The sequence below is a fragment of the Pteronotus mesoamericanus genome, unplaced genomic scaffold (genome assembly GCF_021234165.1).
Source record: "Pteronotus mesoamericanus isolate MK-2021 breed Mesoamerican mustached bat unplaced genomic scaffold, CSHL_Meso_final scaffold_83, whole genome shotgun sequence".
Lineage (NCBI taxonomy): Eukaryota > Metazoa > Chordata > Mammalia > Chiroptera > Mormoopidae > Pteronotus > Pteronotus mesoamericanus.
In genome coordinates, this window is record NW_026555328.1 from 625,855 (window position 1) to 644,175 (window position 18,321).

At 45.4% G+C, this 18,321-nt stretch overlaps 2 protein-coding genes across 2 annotated transcripts; both read right to left on the minus strand.

Moving 5' to 3' along the window:
- Positions 1–917: 917 nt before the first annotated feature.
- On the minus strand, positions 918–5,068 carry TMEM216 (transmembrane protein 216). The gene is made up of 5 exons (XM_054563736.1): positions 5,014–5,068; positions 4,314–4,415; positions 3,703–3,795; positions 1,822–2,023; positions 918–1,424 (listed from the first exon to the last, which is right to left on the minus strand). The coding sequence occupies exons 1-5, from the start codon at positions 5,024–5,026 to the stop codon at positions 1,409–1,411; spliced, it is 426 nt and encodes a 141-aa protein (XP_054419711.1). The 5' UTR covers positions 5,027–5,068; the 3' UTR covers positions 918–1,408.
- A 7,704-nt stretch (positions 5,069–12,772) lies between these two features.
- TMEM138 (transmembrane protein 138) lies at positions 12,773–18,222 on the minus strand. Its single transcript, XM_054563798.1, has 5 exons — positions 17,272–18,222; positions 16,047–16,312; positions 14,790–14,961; positions 13,559–13,634; positions 12,773–13,293 (listed from the first exon to the last, which is right to left on the minus strand). Exons 2-5 carry the CDS (start codon positions 16,172–16,174, stop codon positions 13,181–13,183), a joined length of 489 nt encoding a protein of 162 aa, XP_054419773.1. The 5' UTR covers positions 16,175–16,312; positions 17,272–18,222; the 3' UTR covers positions 12,773–13,180.
- Positions 18,223–18,321: the final 99 nt, after the last annotated feature.

The following is an 18,321-nucleotide window of genomic DNA, read 5'->3' on the forward strand; positions in this document are numbered from 1 at the left end:
GATTGTTTGATAGTTTCATGGTTGATTAGACCTGTCTACTATGGCTTTTGGATAGACCCTAGAGGCAGATAGGAGGCAAGGGCACAGAAAGGATAGAAAACAAGAAAAAGCATCAGGGAATTGGACAGTGGAGACCTTAGGATAAGACTGAATCTGGTCACAAGAAATAAGCAGAGTTAAAAATCAGCATGGAATGCTTAAAGGCTAATTACTTTTTACTTTGAGTAAATACAGATATTCTAGGATTCACCTCACAGAAGGACACTTGAAAAAAAGGTTTTCTAAAGCAGTGGATTCTGTCATGGCTCCTGGTGGCTTCTTGGGGCAAAAAAATAAAAAATTGGCCACTACCAAGCAAGCTGAGAAAGTTTTAAAGATGATTATGGAGAATCCAAATGGAGAAGGGAATGATATACTCATCTTAGGCGACATTTCTCTGGCTTAAAAAAGCAGAAAAGTATGTGTTGCTTTCACGTTAATTCAAAATTTTAAAATAAGTGACCAAAAAATATTAGTAAGTTTAGAATTTACTTCTTCCAATTACTCGTGCCTCACCCTGGAAAGGAGGTGACAATTATCTGTAAGAGGAATCTATGGCAGAGGCGAACAATGTAAGCAGTTGTCTGTAGGACGACAGACCTGAAGAAGATAAAAAGCTGGCAGTGTCTTTAGGAACTAATTCAGGCTGGAACTGCGGGAAGAAAATCAGTGGCACATCCGCTTCATGGCTCTGGGTTCACACTGGATCACTAAGCACAGCCTGAAAAACTGCTGGGATAGCCTCCCTTCTCTCAGAGTGGATGAATGTCTAGGGACAGGCGCCATAAGGAAAAAGCTGCACAACAGAAAATACATATTTATTATAAAATAGCATTTGTTTCATGATGAGAATAGAAAAATAACACTATCAGCTAGTAAAAAAGTTCTGGAGCTCAGTCTCTGAAGAATAAGCATAAGAGGTTTTTGCGTCTCTTGGAGCACACCACCCCATGGCTCTCCATGCTCATGCGCGACAGGTGTGGCACAGCACATACAGGGTGCAGGGAGTGTGGCTCAGATCCTGCCGGAAGCCCAAGGAGCCTACATGGTCCACACATGATGCTCCGGCCATGATGATCAAAGAGGAGAACTTGAGGTCAGCAGGGAACTGGTTGTGAGAATGGCCAGGAGGGGGACAGCCGTGCCCTTCCCTATACTGGCATGTAGAAGAGTCTCTTAGGCTGATGGTCCTGTTTAGAAGATGGTGCCCAGTGGCCTTATGCTCGGTTTGTTGCCCAAATATATGCTGAGGAAAAGCTGCAACTTTCCCCGAGACCATTTGACCCACCATTTCTCACCGGTGTGGCTGAAGTACTAGAAGTCTGTGTGGGCTCAGCCTCTGCGGGCTGCTTGCTGCAATTTTTGTACTTTAAATCCTGTCCATACTGATGGAAGGAGGGAGGGAGGGAGGGAAGGAGGGAGGGAAGGAGGGAGGGAGGGGGGAGGGAGGGAGGAAGGAAGAAAGGAAGGAAGGAAGGGAGGAAGGGAGGAAGGGAGGAAGGGAGGGAAGGGAGGAAGAAAATGTTAAAAGACCAGTAAACAAGGGCAGCTGGCCTGAACTGTTCTATATTCCAAGCCTCCTGGCCCCAAAGAACAAGGAGAGTGTCTTCCCTAAGTAGGTAACTGTCTATCCTAAATGGGGAAGGCAGTTCCAAAGACACCCTTTCCCCTTTAAAAAGTCCACTAGATCCCACAGGCTGCAAAAGAACAATGAATCCCTCCCTCGCAAGGGGTGGGAACCCAACCCTCAGGTGACCGAAAATGGTCCCTCAACAGCAGTACCTGGAGAAAGCGGCCAGGGTTAACACCTCAAGCAGCAGCTCTGATCCACAGAAGAAGAGCAAGATGCCGTTCATGATGGCTTCCAGGCGGAGCACATAGGTCTGCAGCAGCATGTAATAGGAGGCCATCACAGCAGATGGGAAGGTCAAGGCCACACTAATAGCAAGTGGCATCTTTCGTTGGCAGAGGTTTCCCTTTGTACCTGTAAGACACAGCCCACGGAGTCGCCTCCAAGTGGCCAGCTTTCCCTGGCCTCAGAGGAAAGGCTTTGGAGGAGTTTAGGGATGGAGCCATTCACTCCAAATGTCCTTCTTCGTCTGGCTCCTATTCAAGGGATGCTGGGCTTGCTTTGCGGGGGGGGGGATTTTTTTTCAATTATAAGAATAACATAATCATTGAAAAGTCAACTAATAAATAGAAAATGATTTTAGAGACTATAGAAACTAAAAGACCCATGCTCACTCCCTGGAGACAGCTATTATTAGATGTATACTGTTTCAGATTTTTTTATGTGTATGTACTCACATATCACTATTTACTATAAAGACTGTACCATACTCTAATACTGTCTTGCAACTTCTTTTTTCCTATTTAATATAAGTTAGACATCTCTCCACACACAACTGCCTTATTCTTTTTTAATCGCTATGAATGACTTCACTGAACTAATACCGTAATTTATTTAATTAATCCTGTACTCATATGTGTTTAGGTTGTCTCTGGTTCTGATGTTACAAAATATGTGGCAACAAACATTCTCACATAGATATCTTTGCATACCTGTGGAAGAGTTTTTTCCTAATCAGTTTTAGAAGTAAAATTTTTAGGTCTAAAAATAATTTTACACAGAAAAACTATTAGCAAAAAGGATGTACTGCCCTGGCCAGTGTGGCTCAGTTGGTTGGAGCATCATCCCATAAACTCAAAGGTCGCAGATTCAATTCTTGGTCAGTACACATGCCAAGGTTGTGGGTTCAGTCAGAGCATATACCATAGGCAACCAATTGATGTTTCTCACATTGATGTTTCCCTCCCTTCCCCTCTCACTAAAATCAATAAACATATCCTTGGATGAGGATTAAAAAAAAAAAAAGGATGTATTAATTTATATCCCCAAAGAAATTGAGAATGTGTGGGACTATAGAGACCTGTTCCTCATGCCTATTCTCTTACTGGGTACTGGGAATCTTTTTAATCTGATGGATGAAAAATGTTCTCTTGTCGTTTCAACTTACTTTTTATTAGTGAGTATGGGCATTTTGTTATGTTTATTGGTTCTCTGTAATTATTCTTACGTGAATTGCCTATTAGTGTCCTTTCCCAATTTTTAGAATTAGGTTGTCTTTTCCTTAGTGATTTATGTGAACCTGCTTTATCCTTTGTTATATGTCTTGCAAGTTTTTTTCCTCCGTTTGTGTTTTAACAGTTTTCAGAGATAAGATATTCTAACTCATAAGAAATGTGCTCTATTTCTGGGGATATAAAGCTTGTCCTAAAGAAAGCCCTGTTCAGAGAAGTGGAAGGGAACTTAGTGCTGATCTGTGCAGGCACATACTGTTCTGGGCACGGAGTTCCATCTGAACCTATTCTGCCAAGCAGACCAGTGAGAGGAACCAGGCACTTTTATAGTAGTTGGGTAACTGGGAAGGAATTATCTAATAATCTCATGCTACTGCCCTCATCTAGCCCACAGAGCAACAGGCTGGTAAATCTTGACCCAAAATATAAAGTAGTTTGAAACCTCAGAAAGGGAGTAATGGGATATGCCACTGGATCCAATCTCTCATTGTGAGCCTAGGTTATATACTTTTTCTTGTTAATCAAGTTACAGATACCAGCTCATCTCATAAGGAATGGAAATATTCTCTGGACAACACCCACCAAAAAACAGTCGAATCACTTCAATTCCAAGGTAAAGGAGGAGCATCACCACATCGAGTACTAGATTGGCTGTTGGATATGGTAGCAGGAGACCTGCCAATACAAAAGCCAGAGTTTGCAAACAACATATGACAGCACCCACAAGAACGCTCACACACTTGGGAATAAAGAGGACAGGAGTCTTATCAGCATTCCACGAATTGGTTAGTGAGATGTGGGCAGGATCTGTTAACCTGCTGCAGAGTAAGTTAACTCATGATGCGACTATGGCGGCTAAGGGCAGGCTCATTACTCTGGGGTTTTACTCCCAACTCCAAAAGTCTGTGGGGACTCCACTGTCCAACATAATCAGATGTACAGAGGTTCACAGGCGGCTGAACAGCTCTGAGGGTCACCAATGGGGCTTATAGCGGAGTTCACAGTGATGACGGGGTGCGGGTGGGAGGTAGTCAGAAGGGAGAAGTCCACACTCCCAAACTCAAGAAATTCTTGCTGAGAGGTTTCTAATGAAACATTCTCAAGGAAGCCTCTCACCACCTTGCAGTGAAGAGGAGTTGCAGGAGGGAAATGGGCTGAAGTGAGGAAGGGATCTGGGGGCAAGGGTGCCTTACCTTTATACAGAAATATGAAAAGTTCCAGCAGGAAATAGGTAGCATAATACCACCCGTTCAGAAAGAACAGAATTTCCAGGGGGGTGGAGGACAACCGCTTCCCTGAAAAGAGGAGCACAGAGAAGAGGGATGTGCCGGAGGGCAGCTCAACCTCTTTGCACGGTCCGTGTCTAACTTGGAGAAAACCCGAGGTGGTCGCAGCCAAGAGGAAGGGCCGTTCGGGGCACTTGTGGTTGCTGATAATGGGGGCGGGGGGGGGTGTTGTGAGTATAGGATGTGCAGGGGGCTTCATTCAATCCCGATCTTCCCCTGAAATCACGGTCAAACTCGACCCTTTCGGCATCGGGGGAGAAAAGTCCCCCTAAGATCTAACCACGTCAGTATTTGGGAGGGGAAATCGGGGCGCAGAGATTTCCCCTCTGGCTTCTTCAAGCTCCCACAGCAAGCAAATTCGTCACTGAGAAGGCCTAGAACAGGCCCAGCCAAGGATTTGGGGGTATTTGAAACATCCTCACCTCGAGACCTCTAGGCACTCGGAGTGGGTGAGGCTGCGAACCGTCCCCCGCCTCCCCTCTTTGGGCAAGCGAGGAGCGATGTCACTAACACCCGAGAATCAAGGGTTTAGGTCGAGCTCTGGGAGAGCAGGGAGAAGGGGGACTGAAGGGATCAGGAAGCGACTCACACACCTCCAGAATCTCACCTCGCGGCGCCATCTTCAGTCCCCATGGAAACTGCGTACACGGTGCTGCAGCTCCCGGAGCAGTGAGGTGCTGCCGGAAGCGGGGGACTGAGCGGCCCTGGCTCCTGGCCCCTCTGCCCGCCCGCGGCACTCTATGGTGAATGTGACCCGGGAGGTCTCAGGGCCGTCGGCACGCGTGCGCAGAGACGCGGACAGCCAACGGCCTTCACAGAGACTTGGAGAGAACCGTGGTCGTCCGCGGAATCGTCCGCTGGAACCCGGGGCAGGGGTAGCTCTTGGGCTCCCTTCCCCCGCCCGGGTTACAGTGCATTGGTGGAAGTGGCCAGTTGTGACAGTGACCGCAGGATTGGGACGTAGACCTTAGCCCCTACGATTCTCTTTTCTGACAACGGCCTGCAAATGAGAACCGGTGTGCGGGACGGTGCTCAGCAAATGCGGGATGGGTTAGGGGCCTTGTCTAGCAGACAGTCTTTTAGGGGGGTTAGGGGTTTTTGTGCGTCGAATTATGTACCAGCTAATTAGAAGTCAGAATGAATCAAAATGAATCAGAACCAGAGGGTTCTTCCAAGGAGCGCAAATCAAAAGACGTGAAGATAAACGTGATTAACACCTGACCCCTAAAAATCGTGCAGAGGCAATTCAGAGGAAAAAGTACTCGCGGCAGGAACTGAGAGAATTTTCCAGGAAATGATCTGTAAACTGGATTTTGAAGCCTGTATACGATTTCGAGCATTAAAATGCGTTCCTGCCAGGCAAGGGCGTTTTAGGTGGACTTGCGCTGACTCTGCTGTTGGCCCGTTGTCAGTCAGGATAGGACAGGGATCAGGTGGCACACACAAACCAGGTTAATTTGAGTAGAGTGACTAACCTCTAAGGGCAGTGCTGTGTACTCCTAGCTGCGGTGGAGATGAGGCAGTAATTGTTAGAGTACTTCGCGGGGGGAGGAGGAAGGAGCAGAAGTAGTCCCCTGAACCCGGAGAGAGTAATTTGCGTGTGTCTTCTCATTTGGGGTAAGGGTGAGAATGTCGCTTTTAAGAAGGATCGATATATCTTGTTAGTAGGAATATAACTACTAGGGAAGTTCAAATATGTGTAGAACGGTGCATATGGAAGCTGAGCAGGCAAGAAGATGGACTTTGCTATCTATTTTTTGGCTTTTAGCTCCACATTGCCCTTCAGTACTTGTTTTGCCATAATGAACGGGGCTCTTAGGCATCTGTCCCTTACAGTGAACTTGATGGCAAGCTTTGTCAGTAGAGGGCACTGGAGGGACGTTGAAGCCCGGAGGAAAGGGCTTGTCTTCCTGGCTCCAGTGACCTCTGGTTTGCTTTTCCTTGCCGCTGCACCGTGATCTATCTGCAGTGCAAGTGCATGAGGACACGAGGTGGCGCTCTGCTCCGGCTGCGCACGGAAAACAGGCTCTCCCCCGGGAGCCTCGCATTACTAGTCGAGGCCCAGCAATCGCTTTGCTGTGGGTCCTCCAGTCAAGGATACTGCATACTTCCGGCCTGGCACCTGTGGCAACATAACTCCCTAAATCTGTACCTGCCCCCTCCGCCTTGTTTTCTTATGCCGTGGAGAGTTTGTCCCAAAGTCCTCCAGGCATGGACACCATGTACCCACAGCAGTGCCCCAGCTCCCTCCCTCAGCTCATCAACCTTGGCTACTCTCCCCAGAGGGTCCATTTCCAGGGTCCTCCATGCCCTGTGTGGACACACATTCCAGTCCTCATGCACACAGAGCTCCAACTCTTTTGGTGCACTTGCCCCCCAGCCTTGGCTCACCTATGCAGAGGTGGGTTTACTGGGATCCAAAGTGCAGAGTGTGCTCTGGACCTGCTGCCTGCAAGTGATATCTCTGTGCTCCCTGCACACCAACCCACCAGCCTCAATCTGCCTGCATTTTGGACGGTTATTTCTTGCCTGGTAACTGTCTGGCCTGGGAAAACTGGTGAGCTTGTCCACCACGTAGTCCGCTGCAGTGAGGTCTGAACCCCAGCCTTGAGGGTGGGGGACCCTGCCAAGTTTGTCCTTCCTCATGTACGGTCAAGTCAGCCTTGAGGTACACTTTTAGAGTTCTCTTTACATTTTATAGTTCCTCTTATAATTATCTTAATGATTCTTTATATTAAACTTGTCATGTTTAAATTACTGTGTGGTTTCTATCTCCTGGTGGGACCTAGACTGAACCACCTAGCTATCTTATTGTTACTTATTTCTAACCCAGTTCTGTTGTCAAAGAACACACTCTTTATCATTTTTAATTAAATTCTTTTAAATTTATTGAAAATTGTTTTAGTAGCCTAGCATATGGTATATATTGGCCAATACTCTGTGAACTTGAAAAAAATTTACATTCTACATTATATGTATAAAGAAATTAATAGGAAAAAATTAAAAATAGTCATTATATAAATACAGACACTATTTCTGATGTGCTCCATTCATTTCAGAGGATCTACTGTATTTTGCAGTGTATGATGAATTCTTTTTGCCCAAATTTTTTAGGGAAAAATAAGGGTGCACATTATACATGGGTAGTACTAATTCAGTATCTACATAGATGTTTTTAATTCTTTTATTTATGCTTATGCATTAAAAGTGTAACTCTAGAAAGCAATAATGATATCCATATGCAAAATAATGCCCTGGAATATGATAATTAGTTTTGTTTCTAAATATAAATAAATGAATAACTGAATTTAAAAATTAAAAAATAAATAAAAATTAAAAGAAAAGATTTGTTTTTCCTGAAAGTGTGGGCCAAAAACATGGGTGTGCATTATACATGGCAAAATATGATGTTTCCATCTATTATCATTTCCCTTTCAGTGGAAGAACTCCTTTAGCATTTCTTAAGAGTGCTGGATTGTTGGCATCTGATAGTTTTCTTTCATCTGAAAATGTCTTTATTTCAACTTCATCCTTGAAGTATATTTTTTGGTGAACACAGAATTCTGAGTTTACTTTTTTCTTTCAGCACTTTAGAGATATTACACTCCCTTCTGGCCTCTGGTTTGTAGAGAGAAGTCAGCTGTTTGTTTTGTCCCTCTGTTATGTGGTGTGTTGTTTTTCTCTTGCTGCTTTCAAGATTTACTATTCATCTTTAGCTTTTAATAATTTGATTGTGACATGCCTAGGTGTGGCCTTTTTCTTTAATCAAGACAGGTTTTTGGAGTATCTTAAATCTGTAAATTTCCATCTTTCTTCAAATTTAGGAAATTTTGGCTATTTAAAAAAATTTTTTTGTGCTCCATTCCTTCTCTTTGCATTCTAGGACTCCAGTTACCTGTATGTTAGACTGTTTGATATTATTAACTAGTGGCAAGGCTTTTTTATTTCTTTAATCTTTTTTCCCGTTCTTCAGCTTGGGAAATTTCTGTTGGTCTGTCTTCTAGTTCATTGACTCATTCTGTTATCTCCTCTTTTGCAGTTAAATCCATCCATTTAAAAATCTTCAGTTACTGTAATTTTTATTTCTGGGGTTTCTGTTTTTCAAAAATCATTTCTTTACTCAGGTTGCCTATTTTTTTATTCACTGAGAACATATTTTCACTGTTGCTTTAATATCCTGTTTGTTAATTCCAATATCTGGACCATCTCAGTGTTAGTGTCAGTTTTGAATGTGGAGACTCTGGTTTCTATTGTCTCCAAAGAGTGATAGTTTTTATTTTATCAGGTAATTAGCTTGGTTGGATACATACTGCAAACCACAGTTACTGGGCGGCAGCAACAATCTCAGTTTAGATCTTGTCTTTAGCTGAGCTGCTTGAGTCTGAATTGCACATGTGTGGTCCAGAGCTTGGGCAGGGATATACACAGACAGAATTTGGGGATTCCCTTTCTCTGTGGTTCTTTGCCTTCCCAGATTCCCATCTTTCTTGCTGGTGGCTGTAGTTGTCCTGACTCAGTGCTCTGGTGCTGTGATTTTCCACCAGCATACTCTGCATACCACTTTGCCTGCTACCAAGCTACAAGCAGCAAAAATAAGGAAGTTTCTCTGCATAATTCTCTTGTGAGTGTGGACTTCCCATCAAACTTTCTTCCCTTAATTCCCCAGTGACTTCAAGAGTCTGTTTTTTTAAGTTATGTACAGATTTTACAGTTTTTATTTGTGAAAGGCTCATTCCCACAGGATCTTACTCAGCTATTATTAGAAGTCCGTACGTTCACTTATCTATTTCCTCCGTATCTCCCGCCATTTCTTGAGCATATCAATCATAGTTCCACTCCTTGTCGGCATTCTCCAATATTTGGATTACCTGTTTCTAGTTTCTACTTTTATTCTGGTTTTAAATAACATGGTCCTATCTTTTGACTTGCTAGTGATTTTTATTAGATCCAGAAATTGTAAAAAAAATTATAGTGTCTTTAAATTTTTTCTCCATTCTTTCTTCTGCTAAGTAGACAGAATGGGGGATGATCCCCTTAATCCACTCTTTTGGGGACTATATGTTTTGAAGCTGCACTTGTGATTTTGATAAGCCTCTGTCAACCTGTTTAAATCTGTTTTATCTTGTCCCTAGTTAAGAGCCCTCCTGAGCTTTCAGCTGAAAGCCCTGTGTGCTCACCAGTGCCCACCCCCTGCCAAAAGTTCTGTTCTGCTTTTCAGAGTTTTGAGGCTGAGCTTTTTATAGCCTCTGTCCCTACACAGCTTTGGATTTTGGTAAACAACTTGAGGAGCAGTTGTGTAATATGTTTAAGTCTTCTCTGGTTCCCAACTTTGTCCCTCCATCACTATGAGATCTTTAAGCTCAGCTGACTTCTGTTTCCCAGCTGCAACCCTCTGTCTGGGCAATGCTTGGAGTCTTAGCCTCTTCTTGTTCAAGCCCAGAATCAGCCAGTCCCCCCTCCCCGGGTAAAACCTGTTACAAATTGTCAGTTCATCTTGCTATATGATTCTCCCTACTTTAGAATTTTAGACCATCCAATCTGCTTTACTTCAGCAATCCTTGGGGGCCTTTTTAAAAGTTAGTATTTATATTTTATCTGTTTGTTGTCTAGTTCCTGACTAGAGCACTGATCAACCAGAAGCAACTCCATCCTACTAAAAGTCTCTAATCTCTCAAAGTGTTTACTTTCTTTCTCTGAGCTTTGAAAGCTGACTGTTCCCAATAAATCAATTTACATCCTATCTTAAAAGCATATTCCTACTGCTAAGTGAAAAACAACCCAAACTATTTTATGGCATATTCCCCATAATTACAACTCTGTGTAAAATATATATACATACAGTTGTCCCTTGGTATCTGTTGAGGATTGGTTTTAGGGTTCCTGCAGATACCAAATTCCAAGGGTGCTCAAGTCCCTTATAAAAAATGGCAATGGCATAGCATTGTATATGCATATAACCTATGCACATGCTCCCATGTACAGTGGAACCTCGGTTCTTGAACTCAATTCATTCTCGAAAACTGTTAGAGAGCAATTTGTTCAAAAACAGAATCTCCTCTGCTGCCTGAGGGACACATGACTGTTAATACAGGTAACAACATGAAAGGGTTGCTGGGTAGAGAATTGAGACCCAAAGTTTTGTTTGACCACCAAGACCTACCTTTCTGTGACAACTTGGTCATCAAGAACTGAATTGTTCCAGAACTAAGGCTTTCAAGAACAAAGGTTTGACTGTACTTTGTATCATTTCTAGATTACTTACTATAATACCTAATACAATGTAACTGCTATGTAAATAGTGGATATACTGTATTGTTTAGGGAATAATGAAGTAAAAAAAGTCTGTACACGTTCAGTACAGACAAGGACGGTAGGCCTAACCAGAGTACACATCAGCAACAATGTGTCTTTTTTCCCCTGCAGTTGTTGAACCTGTGGCTGGGGAACCAGTGAATATGGAGGGCTGACTGTATTCAAGGATATGAAATAAATGACTGGGGTAGAATGATGGCAATCTTTTTCGTAAAAATGTTTCTGAAATACTACTTAGTCTCTAAGAACTCTATAAGTAAGTGTGGGTTGTCAAGGAAGGAAGGAGAAGAAACTCAGAGGCAGAGATACTGCAGCGGGAAAATCAGCTGCGTAAATCTTTTTACAACTTGAATTTTGTACAAGGTGGACGTATTAAGGAAAATAAACATATATACATGCAGATATCTCAGAGACTCATAGGGCCACAAAGTGCCCAAAATATCATGGAGACAGGTATTCAGCTGTACTCACCAGCTGCAAAACAGCAGAGAACAATCTAGCCCTGATTTATTTGGAGGCACAGAAAATTGCCTTTCAGGGATATTAATGAGCAAAGGGAATTGCAATATTCCTGCAAGAGCCTTTATGAAAATATTCAAAATTGAGCTATTGATGTCTTTTCTTTTTTTAGCAGATGAAGGGATAGTAGGTAGATGGTAGCTTTGTTAGGACTTTTTAGATGACTTGTTCTGATTATAGGATATGGATCTTAGACATTTTATTTGAACATTTTTCCTTTAAAATGTTAAAATCTTGGCAGCACAGCAGATTATTACCTATAGTCTCTCTTTCCCCAGAACTTTATTCTAGGCTTTCAAATCAGGGGTCAGCATACCACAGCCTGGGGCAAATCTAACCTGTTTGGTACCTGAGCTGGAGTTAGTTTAGCTTTGTGTCCTTGAGCTAAGAATAGAATGCTCTTTTTACATCATTGAAAAAAATTATTTTATGACACGTGAAAATATGAAATGCAAATTTCAGTGTCCTAAAATAGTTCTTTTGGAACACAGCTGTGTTCATTCATCTACGTATCCTTTATGGCTGCTTTCATGCTATAATGTCGAGTAGTTGCCAAAGACCATATGACCCTCAAAATCTGAAATATTTACTATGCTGCCCTTCACAGAAAATGTTTGCCAAGCCTTGAGCTAAAGTTCCTATAACTAACAAGTTTCATAGAGCAACTTTCTGGTGAGATGGCCTGACAATGAATGGCTCTTCCTGAATCTGTGCCTTTGGCCAGGAAAATTTTTCAGGCTTTGCTTTCCCACTCGAACTCTGGGCACAGGCGCATGACCTGCTTTGACCAACAGGAGTCTAAGAGACACAATACAAGCAGAGGCTTGAAATGGAACTGCACACTGGGGCTTGTTCTCCAGTTTTCCTGCCACTGTCCCATGAACAGACCCAGCCTAGTCATGGATGGGTCATGTGAACCTGAGCTGAACAACCCAGTCATCCCAGGTGAGGCCAGCCTAGGTTAGCCAAGAGCCAAGGGTCCCAAGATCATCACAAGCTGCCTGGCTGACCCACACCTGACCACAGACACATGAGCAAGCCCAGCAGAGATCATCCAGACCTAGTCAGATACTCCAAACCGCGACTCAAGAGCCACATGTTTGTTTTACATGCCACTAAGATCTGCTGGTGGTTTGTCACATGTTATTCTGGCAATAGAAAACTGATGCTATGGGCATGCATATTTTAAAAATGTCATTTGCTGAAACAGGCTAAGGAACATTCTTCGTCTTCTGAGCGCAGTTCAGGGCTCTGACGGGAATGGAGTCTGAATAAAGCACAGGAGTCTGTAGCTCCAGGGGCAAGGATGGGGTGTCAGGTTACACCCTGAATTTCTGCAAAAATATCTTGAATGTGTAATGGGACTCAATAAATTTTATCTGTATTTGCTCTGTGGCTGAATCTGCCCACTGGGTCAGGGCGAGGACTTGGCATGCCTCTTAACCACAAAGAGATCTAGACAGACAGACTCCAATGTTTTTGGAAAAAATTCAATTTATTTCCTATTTATAAAATGTAAAAAGAAAAGTGCCTTGGGTATAAAAGCCTCAGTGTCCACGGTGTGGTCAGCCAGGAGCACAGAAACGTCCCCCTTTGGATCATCTGGTCCTTGGGGTGTGTGCGGAGTGCAGGTGCTGCGAGCTCCTGTGCCAGGCTTAGTGGGCAGTTCCCCAGAGATAAAGCCACAGAGCCCTATGAGGAAGCAGGGTTAGAAAGGAAAGGGGGCAGAACTGAGACATTATGTATGTCCCGGAGTCTGTATCAGGGAACACTTGGCATTTGCAAGAGGAGGATCGTCCTTCTTGGCTGCTGAACACAAATGGCCGGCGCCTGTCCTAGGAAAGCCAAGCTCTTCCTGGAGCACAGGGCCAACTACCCCCTTGCAGAAGCACAGACATGGCTTCTGTGAGGAAGGAAGGAAGGGTGTGCACCAGTGTGACAGGTCACCTTCGGACTTGCATGAACTCCTTGCGCAGCCATACAGAGTCCTGGTAGAAGCGAGGGTCGCCCAGCCTCACAGCTGTCCGTTTGTAGAAGTAATAGTACAGCACTGCCGCTGTGGGTGATAAGCAGAAAGAAGCCTCAGGGATGTTCCTGAGTGTGTGTGTAAGTTAGAACATAACCGAGGAAGGCCCAGGGGTCCTACCTCATGATTCCCCAGTGGCCCCCGGCAAGGCAGAGGGCAGTCATCTCTCCCGTTCTTGGTGTGGCCGTCCCGCCCATCCTCGCAGCTGTGATGGGCTGGCAAGCCAGGACCAAGGCCCTCACCACCGGGGCCACGGGGGGACCACAGTGAGGCCTGAGATTGCTCCGGTCCTTACCTAGCCTCTGGAATACAAACAGCGTTTGAAGTCCATCTGTCCAGACAAAGCGGTTAGAGTCTTTCCAGCGTAGGTTCTGAAGGAGACATGAAGAGACAGGGAAAGGTTAATGGCCAGGTAAGGCCCTAACATCTGCGACTGGGTTAGCTGCAGAGACGCCACTTAACTTAAAATCAGGCTAATCTCACCTTTCTTTCCATACCCCCCAAGTTCTGTTTCTCAAAGATGCCTCAAACTCCCTTTAATGTGGTAAAGCGGATATCCTCTTTAACTCTAAGGGAGGAAGTCTGAACTAAGCTATTTATATCTTTCACTCCATAGCCTTGGCCAAGGAGAAATGATACGCATGACCTCCGTTCCTCGTGGTCTCTGTCTTGCTTTGAAAATCTCGGGCTCAGTTCCTGCCAGATAAAGGCTCAGTGCACTCAGGGTTTAATCAGCTTTACAGAACAAAGCCAGGACCTATTTTGGCTCCAGGAACCAGAGCTGAGACGATCTTCCTTCGGAAAGCAGCTAGTGACTGCGGCCCTGCGCTGCTTGTTTCCTGAGAGCTCTCCTTTTCTCCAGGGAATCACAAGGACAGCCTGATGGAAGGTGCAGTCTGAGAAGGTGGCTTTAGTGCAGAAATGACTAGAGAGCCCTGAGGTTTTAATGTGTTCCATTGAAATGAGTACTTGAGAAACACAGGAGATACCCAAAGAGATGGAAGAATTTGTGAGGCAGAAGAAATGTGAAACCATGAAAACTGGGTCTGGCATGAGGCCTCCCTCGGTACCAGAGGGAGGCCTCCTGGAGGGCGGGCCTGCCAGTGTCCGCGACGGGCTGCAGCAGAGGGCATGGGGCACAGGGAGGCACGCAGCACTCTCGCCCGGCTATTTCCCTCGGGCACTGAGGCCTGTAAATACCCTCTATCCTCACCCGCCCAAACAACTAACGAGGAAGCAGATTCAACTTGCCGTTTTAGCCCTGGTAGATCTGTTTGGGGCAAAGGTGGACTGAATGTCCCAGAAGTATCCCTTGACGCTTGGATAAGGTTGTTCTTCAACACATAAGGTGGGGCAACAGTGCCTTAGGACACTCACATGCTTAGCTCCAGGCCAGACCACACCCATTTCACTTTTTTTAATTTTAAGCAAGGATTCTGTGAGATGTACAAGAATAATGCTGGGTTCCCAGAAAAATGATGTTCCTAGTCCTTCAGAGATTCAGAGATTCACAGTTCCACTCTTACCATGACCCAGACATGAAGGGAGATGCTGAGGGCGAAGTACACAGCTGTCAGGACGATGGTCCCTTTGAACTTATGGAAGAGGAGGTTGACCAGGCCAGCCTGGAAGACGAACGTGTTGAAGAACATGAGGAAAATGATGATGATGTTGAAGAGGATCGCAATATCCTGGATGCTGCAGACATGTAAAACAAAGGACAGCCAAATGGAGGCCTGTGAGGACCCAAGAGCTGGCCCTCGGTCCCAAGGGACACCACGTGGTCTGTCCTTCCCTGTGATATTGTCCTCTGAAACCCCTCACGGAGGGAGCAGGCGCTTTGGGCCCCATGACATGGAGCTAAAGCTGCTCGCTGGCCCCGTCAGTTGAGCGTTAGCCCACACAAGGCTCTCCGGCTCTGGCACTCTTAACAAACCTCCCGCGCCCTTGTGAGGAGAAGCTACTTTCTTCCCTACGTCCAGAAAATGCCAGCCTTGTCTGTCGCATAACCTGGTCCTATCAGGCCTTTTCATATAGCAGAACAGCAATGCACTTCCTCTGACCTTTGTGCGGCTGGTGCCTTGGCGCCATTCAAGTCTCAGTTCCCTCTCTTCAGAAAGACTTTTCTTTAGCCTCACTACCTAAAGTAGCCCTCCCCCCCACCCCAGGTACTTTATATCCACTCTATGACATGTATTACTATTTGGAAATGTGTGTGTGTGTTTTTTTTTAGTGTATTCATTATCTCCCTCCCCTAGAATGGAAACCTCAGGAGAGCAGCAACTTGTCAGATTGACCACTGCAACTGGCACATTGTCTGGCAGGCCAATGAATACTCGTGAAATGATGGAAGACCATGTCTCAGACTATGGTTTTCTGTCTGGAACTTGCCTCATGGAGTCTCTATAAATTATTTTGAGGGCAAATGCCAACAGCTTCAATCTTACGAGATTCATGTATATTATTAATATGATTACCCTTTTACCCTGCCATTTTGCAATCCTCTTTGATGGCAATGTAAAATAGCATTTCTACTCACAGATGCAGAAAATAATAGGGTTAGCAGTCTGACCCTCATTTTCAGTGTGAACTGCTCCTCATATCCCGAACCCTTGTCAGAAGTACGTAAAAGCAGGACCTGTGACTTGTCTATGTACCCCAGGACAGTGTGAATTTTTCCCCCTTAATAGTTTGATATTACTAACTTTAAAATGCAAAGTCATGATTGTCAAGGCCTTCAAACTGCCTGGGTGTAGCTGTCCAGGCCCACGCACTGCACTCACATGAAGAGCACCAGCTGGATGACAGGGGCCACCCGGAGCAGCTCCGAGAAGGAATTGACGAACAGGTCATAGGACAGCAGCAGGAACTGCAGGGACAGCACCAGGCTATAGTTGCTGGTCTGGAGCATCTTCTTCCTGCTCTTTTGGTTCCCCAAGGGCACATTCCACAGTTCCTCAGAAAACAGCTCCTGACTCTGCCCAGTGCTGGGGGAGAAGCGTCTAGTTCCTCAGAATCAGAGCTGTTTCTTCTGCTCTAAAATGAGAGCCTGTTGAGGAAAAAAAATTTAAAAACTCATTAATACAATAAATATTTACTGAGGACCTATTATGGGCCAGGCACCATTCTAGGTGCTTGTAATGCATCACCGAACAAAACCCCCACCAACAGCAAGGAAAAAAATCCCCAACTAGTCACTCCTCATAGGGACCCTCACCCTCAAATCTTTCTCCATGCTAGAAACCTAAGCTCAGAGCTCTTTCTACTCACTTTTGAGTCCGAAGGAATCCAGATTACTACAAAGAGTGACTGTCTGTCTATCTGGTCATGCAATAATACCAACTCTAATGCTAATACTTAGTGCAGCACCAAACCTTCATGTATCACGTACAATGTGCCAGGGACTAGCCTAAGCACTAATATTATTTAAATCTTACAATAACTGCATTAAGGTAGAAGATTCGCTATTACTCTCCCCATTTTATAGATGGGACAACTGCGGTCCAGAGAAATGAAGTAATTTGTCCAAGGTCACACTGCTAGTAAGTGGCAGCGCTGGGATTCAGATCCAGGCCGCCTAGGTCCAGAGTCTGTGAGCTCTTAACTATTGCACGAAGTTGTCTCTTACATTTCTGACAGGCCGATGTGTAAGTAGGAGGGAAAAATGTTGGCACAGAAGTGGGAAGTGGTGTAGGCAGGGAAAGCTGAGAGGAAACAGCTCTCCTGCAAAACTGTGTGTAAGGTTATGGTAACAACACAGTGGGCACCAGGTAAGGGAAGCTGGGCCTGTACTTCCATACATTACGAGACCCAGAAGTTGCTCTGGGGCTGTCCTGTGACCCCTCCATCTGGATTAAGTTAAGATCTGTAAAGTTTTTTACAATTTACAAATTCTTTTCATATTTATTACTTTATTTAATCCTACACCCATCTCGAGCAGTCGCTGTTATTATGTATATGATCCCCATTTTACACAGAGGCTCTGAGAAGTTAAGGAACCTTGCTCACCTGCCCTGCTGGAGAAGTCGCACCTGAGTGCACGGATGGATGTGGTCTCATCAAGTATGGACAGTTGTCACGTACATGCCAGCACCACGATAAACTTATCAATCAAGGTAATTTCCTCTAACGCAACTACTCCGCAAAGTGGGAAAGAATTATCCTCATCCTAAATCAAGGGCACAGGGTCAGAGTTCAAGCCATCCTCCGGATCCAGGATACACAATTAGGTGTGTCACCCACGCCCGTGCTCGTAACCACTACTTCGCAGGCCACCAGAGGGCTGCTGTGCGGGCCCGTTATACAGAACCGCCCGCCGCCATCCCTACGCGAAGGATGGGCTTCTCCTCCGGTTCAGGGCAGCGGGGATTCGCGAGGTAAAGAAGAGAGCTTCACGGTTCGTCCCCTTTGTCCCCAGGGCGCTTTCCCTCACCTTTCCAAATCCACTTTAAAGTGGGGCTGCCTTCGCAAGAATTCAAAACCAGAACAATAACAACCAAAATTCCGACTCCTGCACTGTTTACCTACTAATCATCAAGCAGGCGCACCTGAAAACTCCAACGTCGGTTGTCATGGGGACACCGTCCTGGCTTCCGGACACCGATTTTAAGTTCCGGAAGCAGATGGCGGAGGGGGGCCCGGGGCAGCCTTGCTACCCGCTGGTCCTCGGCTTTCTCTCCCTACTCTAAGGACAGCTGGGTTGCCTTGTTTGGGCCTCCGCTTTCCTTGGGCCCGCCCGTCTCCGGGCTCTCCCAGCCGCTGACCAAGGCCTCCTGCTTGGTTTGCTTGTGGCTTTGCTGAGAACCAGCCCTTGACGAGAGGCTTCGCGTCGGCCTAAACATTTCCTCTTCCACAGGATGGGGAGTAGGGACAGGGCTGGTCGTGAGGGCGTTGCTGGTCTCTGGGGCCCGGGGTGGGAGATAAAACGCCCGCGGAAGAAGTGGAGTTGCAATCTGCTGCTTGGCGTGCTAGGAGAAGGCGATTCCGGACTTCATTTCCCAGGAGGCCGCGCGTGCGACCGGAAGTGATATGAGCCTTTAAAGGGCGAAGTGGCCTCCG

Coding starts and splice junctions, on each gene's coding strand:
- TMEM138 (XM_054563798.1), bottom strand. CDS start 16,174: ATGCTCCAGACCAGCAACTATAGCCTGGTGCTGTCCCTGCAGTTCCTG. Junction 14,962..16,046: donor ATCCAGCTGGTGCTCTTCAT/GTGAGTGCAGTG, acceptor ACATGTCTGCAG/CATCCAGGATATTGCGATCC. Junction 13,294..13,558: donor GTTTGTATTCCAGAGGCTAG/GTAAGGACCGGA, acceptor TATCACCCACAG/CGGCAGTGCTGTACTATTAC.
- TMEM216 (XM_054563736.1), bottom strand. Junction 3,796..4,313: donor TTTCATATTTCTGTATAAAG/GTAAGGCACCCT, acceptor TTGTATTGGCAG/GTCTCCTGCTACCATATCCA. Junction 2,024..3,702: donor AGTGATTCGACTGTTTTTTG/GTGGGTGTTGTC, acceptor TGTGTCTTACAG/GTACAAAGGGAAACCTCTGC.